The sequence below is a fragment of the Leptopilina heterotoma genome, unplaced genomic scaffold, assembly GCF_015476425.1.
Source record: "Leptopilina heterotoma isolate Lh14 unplaced genomic scaffold, ASM1547642v1 Lhet_61, whole genome shotgun sequence".
Lineage (NCBI taxonomy): Eukaryota > Metazoa > Arthropoda > Insecta > Hymenoptera > Figitidae > Leptopilina > Leptopilina heterotoma.
Window position 1 is genome coordinate 833233 of NW_025111142.1, and position 19764 is coordinate 852996.

The window sequence follows — 19764 nt, forward strand, 5'->3', positions numbered from 1 at the left end:
CAGACTGTCCATCCGATTTAAAAGAAAATTGCAATTCTTTTGCATTTTTCATTTTGTTGTGTAGCTAAATTTTTTTTTCTACTTAAAATCTTTCTATCGAAAATAAGAAAAAGTGAGTTAGTCAATTTTTTTAGAAACAATGTGTAGATTAATTTAAGCATTCGGCATTCGCTTTTTGTTAAAATAGTTTTTAAATTTTTTTTTTTTTACAAAAAGACTACGTATTTTGGTTTTTTTTACTACAAACTAATTTTAAAAAACTAATTTTATTCTAAACAGAATTAAATATATACAATTATTTCTATCATTTTTTTATATAGATATTTGTTTTTTATTTTTTAATATTATAATGTTAATCATTATTAACATTATTTTTAAAACTAGATTTAAAGTTTAATTGGCAATTTTCTTCGTATATTTCTTTTCTAGTAAAGAAAAAAAATTTTTTTTTGTTTTTTTTACATAAAAATTTATAATTTTTATATGCATGATATAAATGTTTAAAAAAATGCATTTATAAATACCTCGAATAACTTAAATAATATAATTATAATATTTGTTGTAATTTTTTTTACAAATCAGCGTGGAAAAAATTTATTACTATTATTATTAAAAAAATGTATTTTTGTCAAAATGATATTTTTTACACATTTTTAAAAAATATTTTTTTTTATTACTGTTCTATTTTTATTAATTTGAATATTAAAAAATAGTCGAATGTTATGAAAATGTTTCTCAATTTCTATTTATTTAAAGACATGTTAATTTTTAAATCCTAAATATTATATTCTAAATTCTATAAAATAGAAATTAATTAGATTTAGTGAAATTATTGTGGTTGACTTTATAAAATTACGACAAGATTTGTAACAAATAATGAACAATTCAGTAAATAATTTTATCTATCTTGAAATTAATAAAACAATTTCTAATCGACTAGAAATATTTGAAATACATAGATTTGAGATTAAAAATTATTTTTAAATATGTCAAAAAAAAATTTGATATTCAATACTCAGAAATTTTTTTAAAAATTATTTTATAGTTTTTATTTCTTTTTTTCGTCATTTTTTACATTTTTGTTTATTTAAATTTTTCTTTTTTTTTTGAAAAATTATTTTTAAGTGTAAAGAAAGAAAATTTTAAAAATTAATAATTTATTTAAAATTAAAAAAACTTGGTTAACTTTTGTATACAGAGTGATTATTTATTTTTCTCTATTTGTTTGTTAAAAAAGTGTTATAGAGTATTTTAGTTTCTATCGACGACATTTTGTATAATTTCAAAAAGTTTGTAATATAAGTGCCTTTTTGATGATTGTATATTAAAAATAGACGGAATTAAAATGTATGGTAACATGTAAAAAAAATATTGATAATAATATTTTTTGCTAAATTCTTGAAATAAATTAACAAAAAAAATTATATTTATTATTCTTTCTATTTGTAACAATAATTTAAGCTCACAAATTAGAAATTTCAAGGTGGCATATCACATATGATGTAATTTATCGAGGGCGTCATTAATTTAATATCCCTTTTTGGAATATTACCAATATCAAAAATTGGCTCCATAATCATATTTATAAGTCCAATCTAGTAATAAAGAAAAGTACTAAATAAAATTGAAAACGAATTTAGTATTCAACGAATATGGTTCGTTGTGGGATCAGTAAAAATTAATCTACTATCCAAAAGTATCAAAATGTTCAGATATAATCTATGATTGTGTGTTTTATAACTTTTTGAACAATTTAATAAAAAGTCTTTTATTAATTTTTTATAGAAGAATGTGAAACGATTCCTCAAGAATTTCTAGAATAGAAAGGATTTTTTTAAAAAGAATTTTTTTAAAAAAGAACTTTGTTTTATAAAAGTCTCGTGAATCGCATTACAAGTGTCAGGGATCCTATATAAAAGGGATCAGAATTAATTGCTTCAAGACTTTAGGAACTCGACTTAACTCAAGAGCACGCAAATTTGTAATAGAGAGGGAGATCCTCTTCCCGTTTGCATGAACCCTTGACTCATTGGGAATAAAAGGAGAATCTAGAATCCGGTCAACTTTATTTCCTTTTCTCCGCTCTCCCCTATCTTTGACCTCATTTCTTCATATGCTTACATTTTTTTTGAAGAATTTTTTCATTAGACGTTTTTTTTTATTAAACTCGGCTATTTTCTTTTGCAGTGCCGGACCTGTGCTTGTGAGAGATTTAAGTCGATTCAAATCTCTCACAAGCGCAGGTTTGGCACTCTTATTTGAGACTGGTTATACTAAAGTCTTTTGAAATGTCGTTTAGAAATTTTTTTTCCAACACTTTTCCATAAATTATCCTCCTAATGTCGAAAGCCCCTTTAAAGGCGCTAACCACGTTATGAGGATAATTTTAAGGCTCAAGTGGCACGACTTATTATAGTGGATATATATTATAACGTTCTTTTTATTTAAATTACTTTTTTATATTTATTTATTTCAAGATTTTTAAACTTTTTAGATTTATTTTGAAAGTTTATTCTATTTTTTAACTTCTATTTAACCAAAATCAATTAACTATTTGACAATAGGTCAGGAATGAACAATGTACAGTTCGAATTCACTACATTTAAATTTGAAGAAAATATTTTCTTCTTGGCGCCAGGATAATTTACTCGAAAATATCCAAAAGAATAGGAGATTAACACATTATGCACATTTTTTAACATGCAAAAATTATTCAATAACAATAATACTCACCGTTTACTCTTCGACGACCCCGGAGGCTTCTTCGTCCTGACATGGCAAACCGCAGAGAGGGCGGAGTAAGGAGATTAACACATTAAGCACATCTTTTAACCTGCAACAATTATGCAATAACAATTAATTTCTAAACTGTCCGGATAATTAAAATTAATTAAAAATATCAATTAATCAATTTATTAAATTAACAGTGTACATTAAAAATCATTTTTATAAAATTAAAAATTCAAGACTGTTCCAGAAATCGTTTGGACGTCTTGCTCACATTTGAAAAAAAAAATATTTTTTATCTAGTGTACATTTTGAGAAAAAAGTACCTATTAAAATTCCTCCCCAGTCAGGGTATAGTAGGGGGTCGAGGATGAGTGATGAAAATTTTGTTTTCCCCTATCTCTTTCCAACCAGAGGCTCGTAAGGGGGAAGGATTCTCTTGTGTCCCTGTCTTTTTGATACCCTCGCCCGTGGCCGACAATGTATTGATCGGGCAAATAGAAGCCAGCGACTACGCAACGAGGCCACCCGACGTGTTCGACGTAACGTACACCCAACACCCACTCACACACGGAAGGAAGAAGGTATGTGTCGCCCACACGATGACGTACTATCAGTATATGCACCACTTGTTTCGCACTGTGCCCCACCGGTGTTCCACTGTCGACTGTTCAGTTTAATGGTAAGTGCCGACCGATAACGCCACGCAACAAGAGTTTTTTTTTTATTTCCAAATTTTTCTCTCATCTCGTGGGGGCAAAAAAAGTGGTTTTTTTCACCGATTCAATATGGACTGTGTCCCCTTGCAATTAATTACAAATACGTAAGTCCAATCGAATTATAAAAATTTTTATTATATTTTTAAATAAATGGGTAAAGAAATTTTACACCCCCCAAATGGAGGGGTTGACAAATTTTTCACAAAATTTTTTTGGCTGTGACTAATTTGCATTTTTTCTTACGATCTTCTATCATACATCGATTTTTAATTTTTGAAAATAAATAGTTGTATGTGAATATTTTCTATTTTCAAGGTCAGACTTTAGGGTTTCTTTGCAAAATTAAAAAAAATTGTTATTTCTTCACTGTTATCATATAAGAAAACAGTGAAGAAATAACAAATTTTTTTTAATTCGAAGTCATTGATATTTCGAAGATAAAAATATACAATTATAATAAATACAAAGTTCCATTTTTATTCTTATAACAAAAATAGTATTAATTTTTTATAAAATAAAGAAATTAATTAAAAATTAGAATAAATAAATTAAAATAAAATTTATAAAGTATTTTTATTTTTCAGAATATATATAAATTTAGCAAAAATGTTTATTGTTCAGCATTCTTTTTTAAATATTCTTATAAATTTATTTATAAATTTTTAATATTTTCATACATTTATTTATAAATTTTAAATATTTTTATAAATTTATTTATATATTTTTTACAAATCGACAATATGAATTCTTACAAACTATTTGTAGCTTTCTTCAGCTGTTTTTATAAATCAAATTTGTTTTTACTATTTGGAAGACATGTATAATTCAACAACTATAATTATTATATTAAAATATATTATTATTATATTATTTTTCATATTATTAATAATTATTATTATTATTATTATTAATCGATTGTTAACATCTTCTACCTTTGATATTATTATTATTTATTACAATTATTATTCCAAATTTTTACAAGAAAATACAGTAATAAAATAATTATTTTCAAAAAATATATTATTTACAATATCATTTGATAAATAAATGTAAGATTTTCTAGAATTAATTATAACAAATTTATTATTTTAATCTAAATATTTTTAAATCATTTTACTAAACATTCAGTGTTTATTTATTAAAAACAGTAAAGATGGAATTTTTTTAAATTAATAAATATAAAATAATTATTCGGCGTCAAAGTCTTGTTATTATAAATATAATCAAATAAATAGCAATATTTAAATGCGGAAAAGGTAAACTGTTTAGATAAGAAGTTAAGTACAAAAGAGGAATAGTGATGAGTTTTCTTTTAACTAGGCAAACGAGAATCACATAAATAAAAATATTTCTAAAATAATAATAATTATCATAATCATAGTAATAATAATAATAATAACAATTTAATAAATAATGAAATATAAATATATATAAATTAAAAATAAAATTTATTATTATAAATATTATAATTAAAAAAAATGTAAATTATGTAAAATACAATAACAATAAACAATAATAAAAAAATAAGAAAATAATGGTACTGATAATACTATAATATATTATAATATAATAATAATAATAATAATTAGTAAAAATAATAATAATATTTATACATATACTAGTGAATAGAAATTTTTATTATAAAATTTTTATTTTTAAATTGTTATTTCTTATTTAAACATTTTTCATTACTACTTCTATTTTAATTAGTACTATTTTTAGAAAAATGATAAATTTGTCCAGCAACAAAAAAATTTCACTTATATACATGTAAAGTTCTTTTCACTGGTTTAAGTTAATTATTTCTAAAAATAAAATTTAATACTTACTGAGATATTTTTATATACATGCAATTAAAGAATAATACAAGTGTGTGTATAGAAAAATCAATGAAATAAAAATACACCTTTGAAGAAAAGTACAAACATTGAAATACAATAGAAAAAAAGAATACTAATGTTCCATTTTTTTCGTTATGAATTTTATATATATATATATATTCAAAAACAAAAAAAATCGATCAAAAAGGAAAGAAAAATTATAAATATCCGGAAATGAAGTGAGACAGGCTGATAGACTTTTATCGTCGTCACGTATAGTGTGTGACCTTCATTGATATAATGTTCAAATTGATATTTTTCTTTAATTACAATATAATTTGTGTATAGTAAAAAACTTAATTAGAAAAATGACAAAATTGGTAATAAATCATAATTTATGTTATTAAAGATTATTTTCATGCACCGAAAAAGAAAGAGATTATATTTTGTATATTATTATATATAAGGACTATATTATTATATTTTTTATATTAGTAATTATTAATTACAATTAATATTATTTATTATAATTATTACTTTAAATTTAAGAAGAAAATACAATAAGAATAATGAAAAATACTTGAAAATATTATATTGGTCACTTTACGCAGAGTTCCGACACATGTGTGATTGGTGCATAAAAATAAAATCAGTAATATATATTGATTTTTTTTCTCAATAATCGGTGTTTTACTTTAAAGCATTTTTGTTTTCTTATAAGGTATTTTTCTTATTCATGTTCATGAAATATTTTTATTTACAAAAAAAACGATAATAAAATAAAATCCCTTTTTCTATTTTTTTTTAATTTCTTTATCATTTAAAGTGTTTTTGTTTTTTAAAATATTTGATTTTATGAAAAGTGGACAATAAAATGCATTTTTTTCTTCCAACTTGGTTTTAATTTTTAATTTTACAAAATTTTTTCTTTTAAATTATTTTTGTAAAAAAATTCTAATTCTTCATGAAAATTTAAATATAATGAAAAACGTTGACAATTAGTTCAAAATTATAAAATAATTAAACATTAAAAATAAAAAAACCAGAAATTTTTATTCAATTTGTAATATTATATTATTCAGTTTAATTAAAAATTTTATTTTAATTAATTATTATTATTACTCTTTTGACTATTTTATTATTATTATTTTTTTTGTATTAAGGGCTAATCTCGTATAAGAATCTTAAATAAATAAATAAATTTTTACTATGATTTTATTTTTATTTTAATATTTAATGCAATTGGAAATTTTGATTTACATTTATTCTAAACATTTATTTTAAAATTATTTGTTTCTTAAAAAATATTTTACTTTTAATTGTAATAAATTTTTCAATTTTATCTAATTCTTATATTTACATTGTATTACATTTTTTATCTTTCAATTTCATTAAAATTGTTATTTTTCGATTTTATTATAAATATTTTTATCTTTTAGTTTTATTTATTTATTTACAGTCATTGATTTTTATTAAATTTCTATTTTTCGATTTCATAAAAATTTTATTTTTCCATTTTTTTTCTCCAATATTAGAAATATTAAACTTTTCTTATTTCTGCTGAAGAAACAGTTTTTTTTTATTTTTATAGTGAAGGTACGAGAATAAAATCGTAAATCGCGTTTTACGCTTCAATTGAGATTAAAAAAAATGGAGAAGGTTGAAACTGAGGAAAAGAAATTTTGTTAAGAGTAAAATGATGTTCTATTTGATTTCCTCTGGGGGTTCCATTTGCCTTCTGCTTATCACGCACACTTGAAATTCGGTGACGCCCTTGTCGGTTACCTTGTCTTTTATCCTTTTCTTTTTCTTTTGTACAGAGAAATTAAATTTTATTTAAAAAAAAATTTTTTTTTACAAGTTGAAAAAACTGTTTCCGTTATAAGCAGTTCGAAATTTACAATAGAATTTAATTTCTATTTTTCAAGATAGTTCTTTCTTTTCATTTTTTACTTTTTATTATTTTATTATTCATTATATTTTTCTTCCCAATTTTATTTCATTTTCTTAATTTCTTCGTAAAATAAACGAAGAAATTTAATTTTATTAAATTTTTCTTTTTATTTATTGTAAGATTTAATTTTATCTTTTAGTTTCCTTTCTATTTGATTTAATTTTTTTTCGTTTCACTTCGCTCATTAATTTAAATTTATTTTTTTATAAGTTATTAGAATTTTTTGCAAATTTTTACCTTAATTATGTTTTATTTATTATTAAATATTTTAATATTTAATTTAAATATTTATTTATATAATAATATATAATATTTATAATTAATTTAGATTTATTTTAATTAATAAGTTAAATAATATTTACATGTAAAAAATATTGACAATGAGGTTAAATTTGAATTTTTTAAATTAGGTTCAATGTTGTTTAAATTTAATTATTTTTTTCATAATTAAAATAATTATTCATTTTTTTTAAAATAATTATTTATTATTCAAAAATAATTATTAATATTAAAATAAATAATTATTTGATAACAATCATTTACAATGTTTTTCAGAGAACTATTCAAATTATTTTTAAGAATAAATAATATTTTATTTAACTTAATTTTTTATATTTATTTCAAAAACTATTTAAATTTTTTATTTTAAAATTTTATTCTATTTTTCAACTTTTTAACTTTTATTTAACCAAAATCAATTAACTATTTGACAATAGGTCAGGTATGTACATTATAAACACTTTGAATTTACTATTACTTTTAAATTTTAAAGAAAATATTTTCTTCTTAGCGCCAGGATAATTTACTCGAAAATATCCAAAAGAATAGGAGATTAACACATTATGCACATTTTTTAACATGCAAAAATTATTCAATAACAATAATACTCACCGTTTACTCTTCGACGACCCCGGAGGCTTCCTCGTCCTGACATGGACGAGTTAACAATTATTTACAATGTTTTTCAGAGAACTATTAAAATTTTTTTTAAGAATTTTTTTTACACTATTTTATTAAAGCTTTCGTTAACGTCGAAAAAATATTGACAATGAGGTTAAATTTTAATTTTTTTCATTTAGGTTCATTCTTGTTTAAATTTAATTATTTTTTTCATAATTATAATAAATATTTATTATAATTTTTACCTCTTATTTTGCAATAAAATTACTAAATACAGTTATTTTAAATATTAAATGGACCACTTTAACATAAAATGTAACTAATTTTATTTTTATTCAATAAGTATGTTGAATTCCTTTAATTGCAGAAAAAAGTTAATTTAATATTAATATACTTAGAAAGTAAAATTAAAAAGAAAGTCGAATTTCGATGGAGAGGAATTTAGGAACCTGCGCAGGATTGAATCAGCAGAAAAATCCTATATATGTGAGCCGCGCAAGTGCACAAAAGGTGAATCCGTCCATCAGAGACTCGACGATAGATACTTTATATTAGTTTTATCAGTGTTTTATACAATTTCTCAGAGAGCTTTCAATTTAATCCCTCAAACGTACGTGATTTTTCTTTATCACTTTTATTTTTTTTTTCGCATTATTCTCTCACCATTATTTTAAGTGTGTCGAGCTGAGAAAAGTTTTTCTCTGTTGCAAACGTCAATTACGAAGGGAAGCTGCCTAATACAGTGTTCATGAACGAAAGTCTTTTTTCACGTACAATTTTTTTTACTTCTCTTGTTGTGAAATTTAATTGACACTATGTGTTAATTCGTTGTTAAAATTTTTCCAAATTTACAGTCGGAGAGAAAAGAAAGCATAATAATCAAGTGGAGGGAAAAGTTGAGATAGGGCCAAAATGGTTCCTCAATTAATCGATATTCTATTACATTTCTATTCAAATGTCGAGTAATTTTTCTGGGGGTTTGGTTTTTCTACAAATACAAAATTTAGTGGAAAAATAATAATTAAGTGGTGATAAAATTAGGACTTTTCTACTTTTCCTCCTAATGATTCAATCCTAATAAATCTCATCCTTGGTATTTCCGATTTGAAGAATAAACGAACTTGATAATAGCTTTTACGGCAACATTTAGCCATTGTATAATATTAGCTGTAGAACATGATCCCGAAGTTCACTTTGTTCAGTAAGAAGCATTTCTAATTGGTTTGTCCTTCATCGATTATATGATATTACAATCACTACTTTTGTCCATAACTATAAAGTGATTTAAAGGATGAAAGTAAATGTCAAATCTTTCTTTGCTGGTTCTGATGATCAATAATTGACAATGAGGTTTAATTATATATTTTAGTAGGTTCAATGTTGTTTAAATCTAAGTTATTTGATTATGCAAAGAGGAAGATCAAGTTTGAGGTTCGATTCGGAAATTAGAAATGAAAAGCAGAAATAAATTGGTGATTTTAACATTTGTCTGACAGTTCTAATGCTGTCCGGTTTTGACCAAATTTTCTAAATGTTTACAGATTTCGTAGTGGAATTTTTGGAGAATGTTGAAACCATGATGCGATGTGTGAAGCCGCCGGATACAAGCGAGACATCACGATTGGCACATCGGTGACGATTTTTTAATCGACAGGCATGGATATACAAAAGAAGTTCCTGTGCCCTCGCTTGGTGGATTACCTCGCCGTAGTGGGGGCCAGGCCTTCGCCGAATTCTCGCCAGCCTGTGCAGGTAAACTTATTTTCTGACCACTGGCTCAATAATTAAACTAATTTAATGTATGCTAGCTTGATGGTCACTTAATTATGATTACTGCTAATTATTTTTAATCCATATTTCCATAGGTACCGGAATTATTACGAAGGTACCCGATCGAAGATCATAAAGACTTTCCTTTACCACGTGATATGGTTTATTTTTGTCAACCCGAATATTGCAACAGTATCGGGCCAAAGCGTACGGCATTGCGAGAAGCCACATCTTTCACATTTACTCTCACCGATAAGGATTGTGGTTTGTAATTTCTAATTCTAATCCATGTTTCGGTAATTTTATCCCAAAGTTCTGAAATATTCATTATTCGGTAAAGTTAGAAATAAAAGGGTGTCTAATTACAAGTGTATTAATTTACAGGAAGAACTCGTTATGGGACTTGTGTGAATTTTTATAGACCGGTTGAGAGAACGGGAAATCATGGAAATGCCGGAAGTGCTATTAGGAGAAACAAACACAACACCAATTTCCGTAGGGAGAGCTGGAGGAAGAGTATGGAGAAGAGTTCCGATTCCGCATTCTCCAGGTGAAAAAACTTAACAATTGTGGGGATTTTAGATTTGAATTCCATTGGGAAAGTTGTTCATAACAGTTTTAAAGATAGAATTTAGGGAATCTTGGGGAACACAAGTGATTTCTCTTTTGTTTCTGTAAAGAAAGTAAGGAAAATAATTGTCGATGCTAAAAAAGAACTCACCTGGAGTTGTTTCTTTTATAGCGACTATAGAAGCAGTGTGATAGGTCCAAGTGATTCGGAGAAGGATTGTCCAAGTCGAAGGGATTCGGATACGCCTCATGCTCCCCATGCTCCTAAATTAGGCGTAACTGCTCCGAGTGGTGACAGCGAAAGTGGAGGTAGCCATTCTCCATCACCTAGGGCGTCTCGAAAGCGTCAGGTATTTATCAGATTCTTATTAAGCGAACTTTTAAATAACTCCTTGACTACCAATTTATACAACATACCCAATTATCCTTTCTCTTTAACAGAGGATGAAGAATCTTTCGCTGACTTCACTCTGTATCATCTCACATCATCCATTTTTCACAATGTTTCGAGAGTGCCTATTTGTTTTAAAGAAGCTCATTGACGCCTGCAACGAAACAACAACTCCCCATCGATGTGGAGCATCACGACAGAGTACCAGGTTTGATATTCAATAATCCTTTTAATAAACCTCTAGGTTAACGGATAATTTAATTTCCTTTTTTTTACAGAGAATCCTTATGGACAGTATTCACCGGTTTGAGTTTTGAAGGAGCTTCGTCAATAGTTCTTCACGACATTCGCGAAATCGAAACATGGATATTACGTTTACTAAGTGCACCAGTACCGGTCCCGTCGAAAACAAGAGTCGAAGTGGAAATCCTCTCACCCAGTATACAACCGCCACTTTGTTTTGCTCTTCCAGATCACACCAGATTTTCCCTGGTCGACTTCCCCCTACATTTACCACTCGAATTACTTGGTGTTGACATATGCCTGAAAGTTATGTCTCTAATTTTACTCGAACACAAGGTAAGCTGCCATCACTAATTGAACAATTACCTCTAGTACTTTGGCAAAGATTTAACGGACGAAATATTTGCCAAAAAGTTAATAATTCAAGAGAAAAATAATTGCAATCTATTACAGATCGTATTACAATCCCGTGACTATAATGCCTTATCAATGTCTGTAATGGCATTCGTCACCATGATTTATCCATTGGAATACATGTTTCCCACAATTCCTCTGTTACCAACTTGTATGAGTGACGCTGAACAATTACTCCTGAGTCCCACACCGTTCGTGATTGGAATACCAGCGTCATTTCTTCTTTATAAAAAGAATTTCAAAATGCCAGGCGATATTTGGCTTGTTGACCTAGACAGTAATAAAATTACACCACCAACGAGATACAATGATATTCTACCACCGCTACCGGAACCCGAAGGGACGATACTGAAAAATCATCTGAAACAGGTTGGTCTAATTCTATTCTCCTTGGTATTATGTCAATAGAGATTAAAAAGAAAATATGCATTCATTAAAATTTAATTTCACAGCAAGAACAACAGAATGGGTGTTTCAATGTTGCTACTTAATGGGCTGATTATATAAATCCTGGGATGTTCTATATTTTTCCACCCCCCCTTTTGATATGTACTATCTCTATTTTGCAATTTAAAAAACTTTCAACTAGAAACTAACTTTTCTTAACCGTTTTCTTATACTAACTGAAACTTTCTTCTAATCCCCCGCTGCTCATTTGCTTCCGCCTTCCGCAGGCAATGCAACTGATGGACCAAGCTGGCTCTGGTGTAAATATTCTAACTTGATAAATTATTCTTTGTTGCATGAAACTGTATATCTAGAGAAATTTAATTAACGCTTTTGATAATTATTTACCGCTTTAGAAATTCTAGATAGAATTAAAGTAGATGGGCAGAAACTAAATCTCTCAAAATCTACTATCTAAACATTAAAATTCTATTCTAGCTTGATGTAGTTTGATTGTGTGTATACATGGAAAAAGTTTACTTTTGCTTTAAATCAAGGGGGATCCTACTTTATTGATATATTTTAGCAATCTCTGATATATAAATCTTTGCAGGGACAACTCTTCAGGTAAGAACTTCGGAGTAGACAATAAAAGAGAGTGGACTGCTAAAGTAGGATCCTCTTTTAATGGAGTGTTTACTGTTTTGTACGATTGAACTTATTAACTTTCATGTACGCAACAAAAAATAGTTATAGATTTGCAATAGTGGCCAGAGTTTATAGTAGCAAATTGAGTAACAGTAGAAGTTTGAAGTAGAAGTGGATATGAGCAAAAAAGAGGAAAGCAATTCCAGAATTAACTTCTTTTTAAGGCCATGAGTAGCATGACAGTTCCTCAAAGTCATCCATTCACTCCGCAGTCTGGATCGGCACCGTCTATTTCAGCCTCGAGTAGAAGGGAGAGCACTGCTTCTTATCATTCTACCTTGAGGTGAATATTTTGATTGTTTGAAAATTGATTTGAAAATTGTAATTTCGAAAATCTGTTTTTGAAGTGTTCGTGGACTATTGGATATATTAGGAATTATTATTACAGTGTCTCGTCGGCAAAGCATAGACCAAGTATGGATTTAACTACTCCTACTCACATTAGTCCACTGGGTTCACCGAGTGCAACGAGTCCTCGACGACCATCAATGGCAGCATCGACAGGTTCTATCGCATCACCACAACGTCCACAGAATCAATCAACAGCTCCTTTCAATCCCTTCATCTACGGCAGTGATGTCGATTCGGTAGATATTGCCACAAGAGTGGCAATGGTACGTTTCTTCAATTCACAAAATCTTCTCGCAAATTTCACCGAACATACCCGAACCCTAAGGCTTTATCCACGACCAGTGGTGGCTTTTCAAATAAATTCATTCCTACGATCACGACCAAGAGCGAGTCAATTTTTGAACGAATTCGCAAGAACTCAGGCTGTTGAATTCCTTGCCGAATGGAGTCTAACACCAAACAACGTCGCCTTCTTGAGAGTTCAAACCGGTGTTTTTGATCCCGCTCAAATTGGAGACAAGTCCCGATGGTATGCAAGTGGACTCGAACCAATTCACTTCCCGGTTTGGGATTCAGGAAGTTCGCTATCAAATGCCTTGAAGGCGATGAAGGAACACGAGAGTCAGCCAACTGACGAAAGTGGTTCCGATTCTGAAGGAGCGGAAAGTACCAGTTCTTCCTATTCGTCCCTCAGTGATTTTGTCTCTGAAATGGTGTCATCCGATCTTTCTCCCAGTAAGTAATAAATCTACCCATACGTGAAAGTAGTCACTTTACCTTTTTCTCCTTCTAGTGAATCATATACATCCAATGCCTCTTGCCGTGGATCCAAAGAATCTTTACAACCCACCGAGTTCCTTACAATATCCCGGAGTGGATGAAGATTCTCCAGCTCGGCCTGAAAGTCCACCTAGCACATCATCGAGCCATAGTGACTTGAGTAGTCCGAGTTTCAACAGAGACTCTGAATTCGAATTGAACCCAAAAGCCGTTGAGGGTTCACAGACAATGAAAAGCGACAACGTAAGTATTACCCATCCTACTAAAAATTCTTTTCCAGTGACAAAACATTCTAGACATTCAAAAAAATTTCTTGACGATACGACAAATAACCCTAATTTCTGTAAATAGTAAATCAATGCTTTAACAGCTTAAACACGACAATGGCAACTATTCGCTCTAACATTTATTGTCACTGCAATTTTTTCTCTTTCCCAATCGACCAAAGGACGTGTCCACCTTAAAATATAATAATCTATATTTGGATTTCGACAAAGAGATATTTTGGTCAATTGGAAAAGAATGCTTGATGCTTATTTGTCGAACGTTGTGGGACCTTGCTAATAGAGCAGTGACGGTGAACCCCATAGGATAAGACGGAGGGCGGTAGCTTTGAATCAGATTCAGCGTCAACGACAACGACACTTCGCACAATCCTGAGCGCACAAAGTACAATAGGCCAACATGGAATTGGCACGGGATCCTTAGCAACCCCTTCGCACAGTGACTCTGATCGCCCCACAACTCCCCACAGGACATTTCGTCTTACTAAATCTAACATTCCAGTGAGTCAGTCCTCTCGTGCCTGCCTCATTTCATATCCTTTATTCTCTATCTATATTAATTCTTCAATTTATGTATTTAGGATGTCCAACGAATGGGAATTATTTTTTCTTTTGCGGGATTATTTACTATTTGTTGATAAAAATATTTTTAAATGGAAAATAAACCAAATAAAAAAGTATATAAACTGATAAATTTAATTGTTAAATTGAACCCCTTGATGCAAGAACCAGACGCAGCCTATTTAATTTCAATGGGCTATGTCTGGTTCTTGCATCAAGGGGTTCAATTATGGAGCGTTGGTCCTAAAGACTTGGGAGTGTTTCAAGTGTGGACTCCTAATGAAATTTTATGGGTCTTAGTGAATCGGGCCTGGTAGAAATTCATCAGGGATTTTTTGGGGGTTTTTAGGGTTTAACATCGGGACGCGAATGAAACTTTTTTCAGGACCGTCATCTTGACAAATCCAGCCAAAAAAATAGTTGTTTTTCTATTAGGAAAAAGGACCTTTCGCAAATATCTATTTTTAATCTACGAAAACGATACGATCTTCAAATTACAAAAAAGATTATAATTCCTCGTTGGACATCCAATTAACTCTTGCACCTAATTTTCAGCACACAATTGCGTCCTGTTTTTTCCAATCATGCTCTTTAGTAATGAGAATGTAAAACTGAAAATTAACAGAATTACGATGACAAAATTGATTCGAAAAATTAGTGATGAGTTGAAATTAAGAAATGAGAAGGAAATAACAGAACGAAATACTTATCTATAGCACAATAATAACAGGATGCATCTACGGATCTGTCTATCTAAATAGCACGTGTTACGAATTCCTTGAATGATCACCAAATATAAATTTCCTGCAATGAATCAGCACTGATAAACCCTTAGTTGTCTTCCTTATCTAAATCGCTAGCATACCTTTTTCTCTAAGTGTATTTTTGACATAATTGAAATTTGCACCTTCACTTGATTGTTAATTTCCAATTTTATTATTGTACACCATACACTAACATTGTGTTTTTTCTATTCGTTAGTAGAGTCTGGTCTAGGTACCCTCATAGAATATCGTTTCTCCTTCTTGCACTAGGATATCTTGTGCTTTATGATACATTTTCGAAAAATAGAGGTGAAGAAACGATACGAGAGTTAAAAGTAGACCAAGCTCTAATAATTCTTTTTCCTCACAGTAATATCGACACGAAAAATTCTCTTAGGTACAATTTTTGATGTCAGAATACAATAATTTAATACTCTCGAAAACTAAAGTAAAAAAATGTATATTCTGATACGATTAAACCTCCTTAGGCTCCACCAATGAGTCCGGGATTATCTAGACAACCAAGTGTGGGTAATGTTTTGGCAAGAACGTCAAGTTTTGGATCACCAGTTCCAATTTTACCGAGACAGTCAACAGCGCCTTGTAGCAGTCCTGAGAGTAGTGTTCAAGGTTCTCCAAAGCATACATCAAGTCCAGGGAGGCAAGCAAGTGGACCAGTACAACATCAAAATAGTTCCGGAAGTACGGGTAATGGAGTTCTCAGACAGGGATCTCAGGGATCACTTTTCGAACAAATTGCATCTCAGGCCAAAGGTCTGGTTCGTGAAACAACCAGGCAAAGTAGTCAGGAAGGACTATTGGCCCACATGGACAAGGTAATTGGACTCTTTACCTAAAATTATTCCTTGTTTCTTGGTGACGATTTATGACAAAAAGGAAACTAATCATCACCAGGTTATTTATGTTGTTGTTGTTGTTGTATTCTAACAACAAATTTCGTTGTTCTGTTAATTTTAGTTAAAGCATCAAGCGAAAGAAAAGATCGCGGAAGCGGGAGAAGATAGCTTGTTTGCCCCACTAGAACAGGTACATTTATTAATGAAATGTCGTTAAAAAAAAACCTGGGGTATCTTGATCAAAAAAAGTTCCTTTAGCAAAATAGCGCGCATTATCACCAATTAGTGCTGGAAAGCTCGCTGAATAAACGCTGAGAGTGTATTTGATTATTTCTAGAAAGGCACTTCACCAGACCCTGCTTGAATACATTTAGATTCCATTAAAGAAAAGATTTCATTAAAATAATGCGATAGTTGAGTATTTTTGTCTATAGGCAATGTAATTTTATTTCTGCAGTTAACGCAGCAGACAAAGAAGGCAATGGGGGAGGCTAGTAAGTCTATGCATGAGGCATCGAAGACTGCTTTAGAGGCAAGCAAGAATGCAGCTGGGGTTAGTAAGAATACTTTTGATGATCTTACCTACGTTGGAAAGAGTACGATTGGCGATTTAACCAAGACGGCTAAGGAGGCAGCTGCAAAGAAGGGTTTACTTAAGGTACTCCTCTTTTACCTAAAGCTAAGTCACGGAGAAGATTTCTTATCTCGACGCGTTGGATTAGAAATCGCCGTTGAGTTTTTCGCGTCAGGAAAGAATATCGTTTTTCAATTTACAGGGTCTTGGAGACTCCCAATCATCACCAGAGGCTCCGGGACCAGGAATGATGCCCCGCAAAGACTCCAATAGCACACAATTGGTGGCTCCTGATTCTCGAAGTGGTCGACGTGAAATTGGTCGCGATTTCTTCAGCAACATCAGCAGCGACTTGAACGGAATTGCAGCTCAAACTTCCAGCATGTTTAGCGATCTATTCAGTAAGACCTAAACTGTCTTTTTACATTTTAATCCTAATTCTAAATCATTAATAATTTTCTCGCGCTTGAAATGTTGATAATGATTTCATCATTTTTACGCTAAGAAATAGTTTGCATAGTTGGCTTGCGATAAAAATTTACATACATTTATGCACTTTAATCTGCAGGTAGTAAAAATAGTTCTAGTCGCAACAATAGCTTCCTACCGCAATCACAAAAATCCAAAGAAAAGAACCTCTCATTTGGACCTTTCCCGAAAGGTACGCACATTCGTCATTACGTTAGCACGGAATTTTGTTTAATTTTTCTTTTTAATTAACCTTCTGGAAATTTGTAGGTAAACCTGGCTTGGCAGAACGATCATCTTTAATTAAGCACTCAACTAATAAAAATAGTCAGGAAGAGTTGCAGAGAATGCAAAATGCCGAAAGATCGAGTACAAATAGCAATAATCAGACATTCTTGACTGATGTAAGTTTCCTAACTTTCCCAGTTTTTATATCTGTAATTAAAAATAATTTTCTTGATTCGCAAATTGAAATAAATTTTCGCTCAGGTTGTAAATCAAGTTCTGGCGGGAGAAGGTGTGGGTTGGTTGAAACTAAATCGACTAAAGACTTTAATGGAGGATGAGAGTTATCGGGATTTTATTTTGACCAAATTGAACAAGGGTCTTCACAGAAAAATAAGTCCAGACGATCATATAGACGACGTGGTTAGTTATATTTTTCATTTTTCTCAAGTCTTCTAGAATCGTAAGATTTTAAACTGATAATTGTATCATTTTAGTGTATTTCAAAATCGGTTTACAAAGGAATGTTGAAATGCTTACAAGCAGTGTCTCATGGTCTTGGAGTGACTTACAGTAATTTCGGTTTGGGTGGTATGGCTTCTGTCTTCCAACTTATGGAAATTGCCCACACCCACTATTGGAGTAAGGATTTACTGGAAAGTGGTTTTGATAGTTCCCTAATGTCGCAGGTATGTCAATTTTTGTATTTATGAAAAAGAGACCTAGAAACTGTAGAGAATTAAACAACTACTATAAATTTATTAATTAGGCTTCTACTCCTTTTGGAAGTAAGGAAAATCTTCGTTCACCACAAGCTCAGGATCAAGTGGACAGTGGCGATAGTCATCGATTGCACGGTACCTATAAATCCCTGGTTTTTCTTTTTGCAAAATAGTCAAATATCAATTGGTTTTTGTTGTTGTCTTTTTTAGATCCACCGCAGGTTCGATTGGAGAGACCTCACTCTCAATCAAGTGGCGAGGATTCTCAATCCACTGCTGATATGTTCCTAGAAATGTTTACGAAGAAGGGAAAACTTCTAAGTAGATTGACTTCGTTTGATTCAGAGGTAAGGAAATATTAAAATAAAATTCACAGAGTCGAACACTCTGATTTCAAAGAACAGGTTTTAAGAAAGAGTATCTGTTTAATTGATGTTAAAATACTAAAGTTTTTATTTGAATCCTTTACAATTAGAATGAGAGGGAAATAGTAGATCCAAATGTCATGTCTTCAGGGATACTGAAGCAAATACGGACTTTGTAGAATCAATCAAGAATTTAGTTGGGGACTAATTTTAAAAGTATTAGTTACTTACTTTTTAATATTATTATTAGAGTCGTAGACCCAACAGGCTTTAGTGTGAGGTCGAAGAAGTGACATTGTCTAGCGTAGACAGAGAAGGCAATAGATTTTCCTTGAAATGTTTTCGGGCCAGCCAAAGTGAAAGGTCTGGAGTCCAGGTGTCAAATTATTGATTTAACGTTGAAGTCGAAATAATGCAGTCATCGGAAAAATATTATCTCGTTGAATGAACTTGACTTAGACGAGACTAGAAGAATACACTTGGTACTTGAAGAGATTTTTGAAACTGGAGACGAAGAATAAACTCGACGACAATATACAACTTATTAACTTGGTCGCGGTTTCTGGACTGATACGAAGAACGCGGGTTTCTGATTCAAGGGTGACTTCCAGACTAGTTGAGTTGAAGGCGTTACCTGGACTAGCGAATTCGGCAAGGCTAACTTTTGATTTGTGCGAACATTTGGATCAATATGGTTTTAGATTTCTGAACAAGGATTCAGTTATTCTTAACTTTTACAAAATGTTTTTAATAGAATATAAGTGCGTCGCGATGACGTGACAGAAGCATTACGTCTGGTTGATAAAAAAGTTGAAATAAATTTTAGGGTGGTCGAGGTGGCGGAACAGGAAGTAGTGAAGCGTTGTCAACGGACGGAGGAAGTATAACGACAAATCCCGCCTTTAGACAGACGCATCAGGCTTCTTTCCGCAGTACCGTTTCGGACAGTGAGGTTGAGCAAGGGAACGTAAGTGGAAATACTATTCTAGTTAATTTAACCTCTCAAAAAATTATTTAGCTACTTTCGGTTATAACAACTTTCATTAATTAACTTTCCCAAGTTTCCTCGGCAGAAGCAAAGGACATCTAGTGTTTGGTCCAGTAAATCATCTCTCAGTACGGGTTTTAGATATCATGCAGGAAATTTGGTACCAACAACGACAACACCAAGTCCAGAAGCAGCAAGAACGTACCTCTTTGAAGGTTTGTA

The 19764-nt window shown here is 30.4% G+C and overlaps 1 protein-coding gene across 7 annotated transcripts in view; it reads left to right on the top strand.

Annotated features, from left to right (window-relative positions):
* The first annotated feature begins 3416 nt into the window (after positions 1 to 3416).
* LOC122509587 (MAP kinase-activating death domain protein) overlaps positions 3417 to 19764 on the top strand; it is a 34619-nt gene continuing 18271 nt past the window's right edge. For 2 of the 7 annotated variants that reach the window (XM_043623757.1, XM_043623759.1), the window contains exons 1-24: positions 3417 to 3550; positions 9662 to 9872; positions 9986 to 10154; positions 10275 to 10440; positions 10633 to 10810; positions 10902 to 11059; positions 11130 to 11430; positions 11548 to 11877; positions 12183 to 12215; positions 12768 to 12886; positions 12992 to 13689; positions 13748 to 13977; positions 14325 to 14519; positions 15832 to 16179; positions 16658 to 16858; positions 16977 to 17175; positions 17343 to 17435; positions 17513 to 17646; positions 17732 to 17890; positions 17965 to 18156; positions 18237 to 18324; positions 18400 to 18536; positions 19381 to 19521; positions 19616 to 19757. In XM_043623757.1, coding sequence (XP_043479692.1) covers positions 9777 to 9872; positions 9986 to 10154; positions 10275 to 10440; positions 10633 to 10810; positions 10902 to 11059; positions 11130 to 11430; positions 11548 to 11877; positions 12183 to 12215; positions 12768 to 12886; positions 12992 to 13689; positions 13748 to 13977; positions 14325 to 14519; positions 15832 to 16179; positions 16658 to 16858; positions 16977 to 17175; positions 17343 to 17435; positions 17513 to 17646; positions 17732 to 17890; positions 17965 to 18156; positions 18237 to 18324; positions 18400 to 18536; positions 19381 to 19521; positions 19616 to 19757 — 4507 coding nt within the window. In that variant the 5' untranslated portion in view covers positions 3417 to 3550; positions 9662 to 9776. Of the gene's footprint in view, positions 3551 to 9661; positions 9873 to 9985; positions 10155 to 10274; positions 10441 to 10632; positions 10811 to 10901; positions 11060 to 11129; positions 11431 to 11547; positions 11878 to 12182; positions 12216 to 12767; positions 12887 to 12991; positions 13690 to 13747; positions 13978 to 14324; positions 14520 to 15831; positions 16180 to 16321; positions 16391 to 16657; positions 16859 to 16976; positions 17176 to 17342; positions 17436 to 17512; positions 17647 to 17731; positions 17891 to 17964; positions 18157 to 18236; positions 18325 to 18399; positions 18537 to 19380; positions 19522 to 19615; positions 19758 to 19764 lie in introns of all 7 variants that reach the window. The other 5 variants (XM_043623762.1, XM_043623760.1, XM_043623756.1 and 2 more) reach the window with 4 other exon arrangements.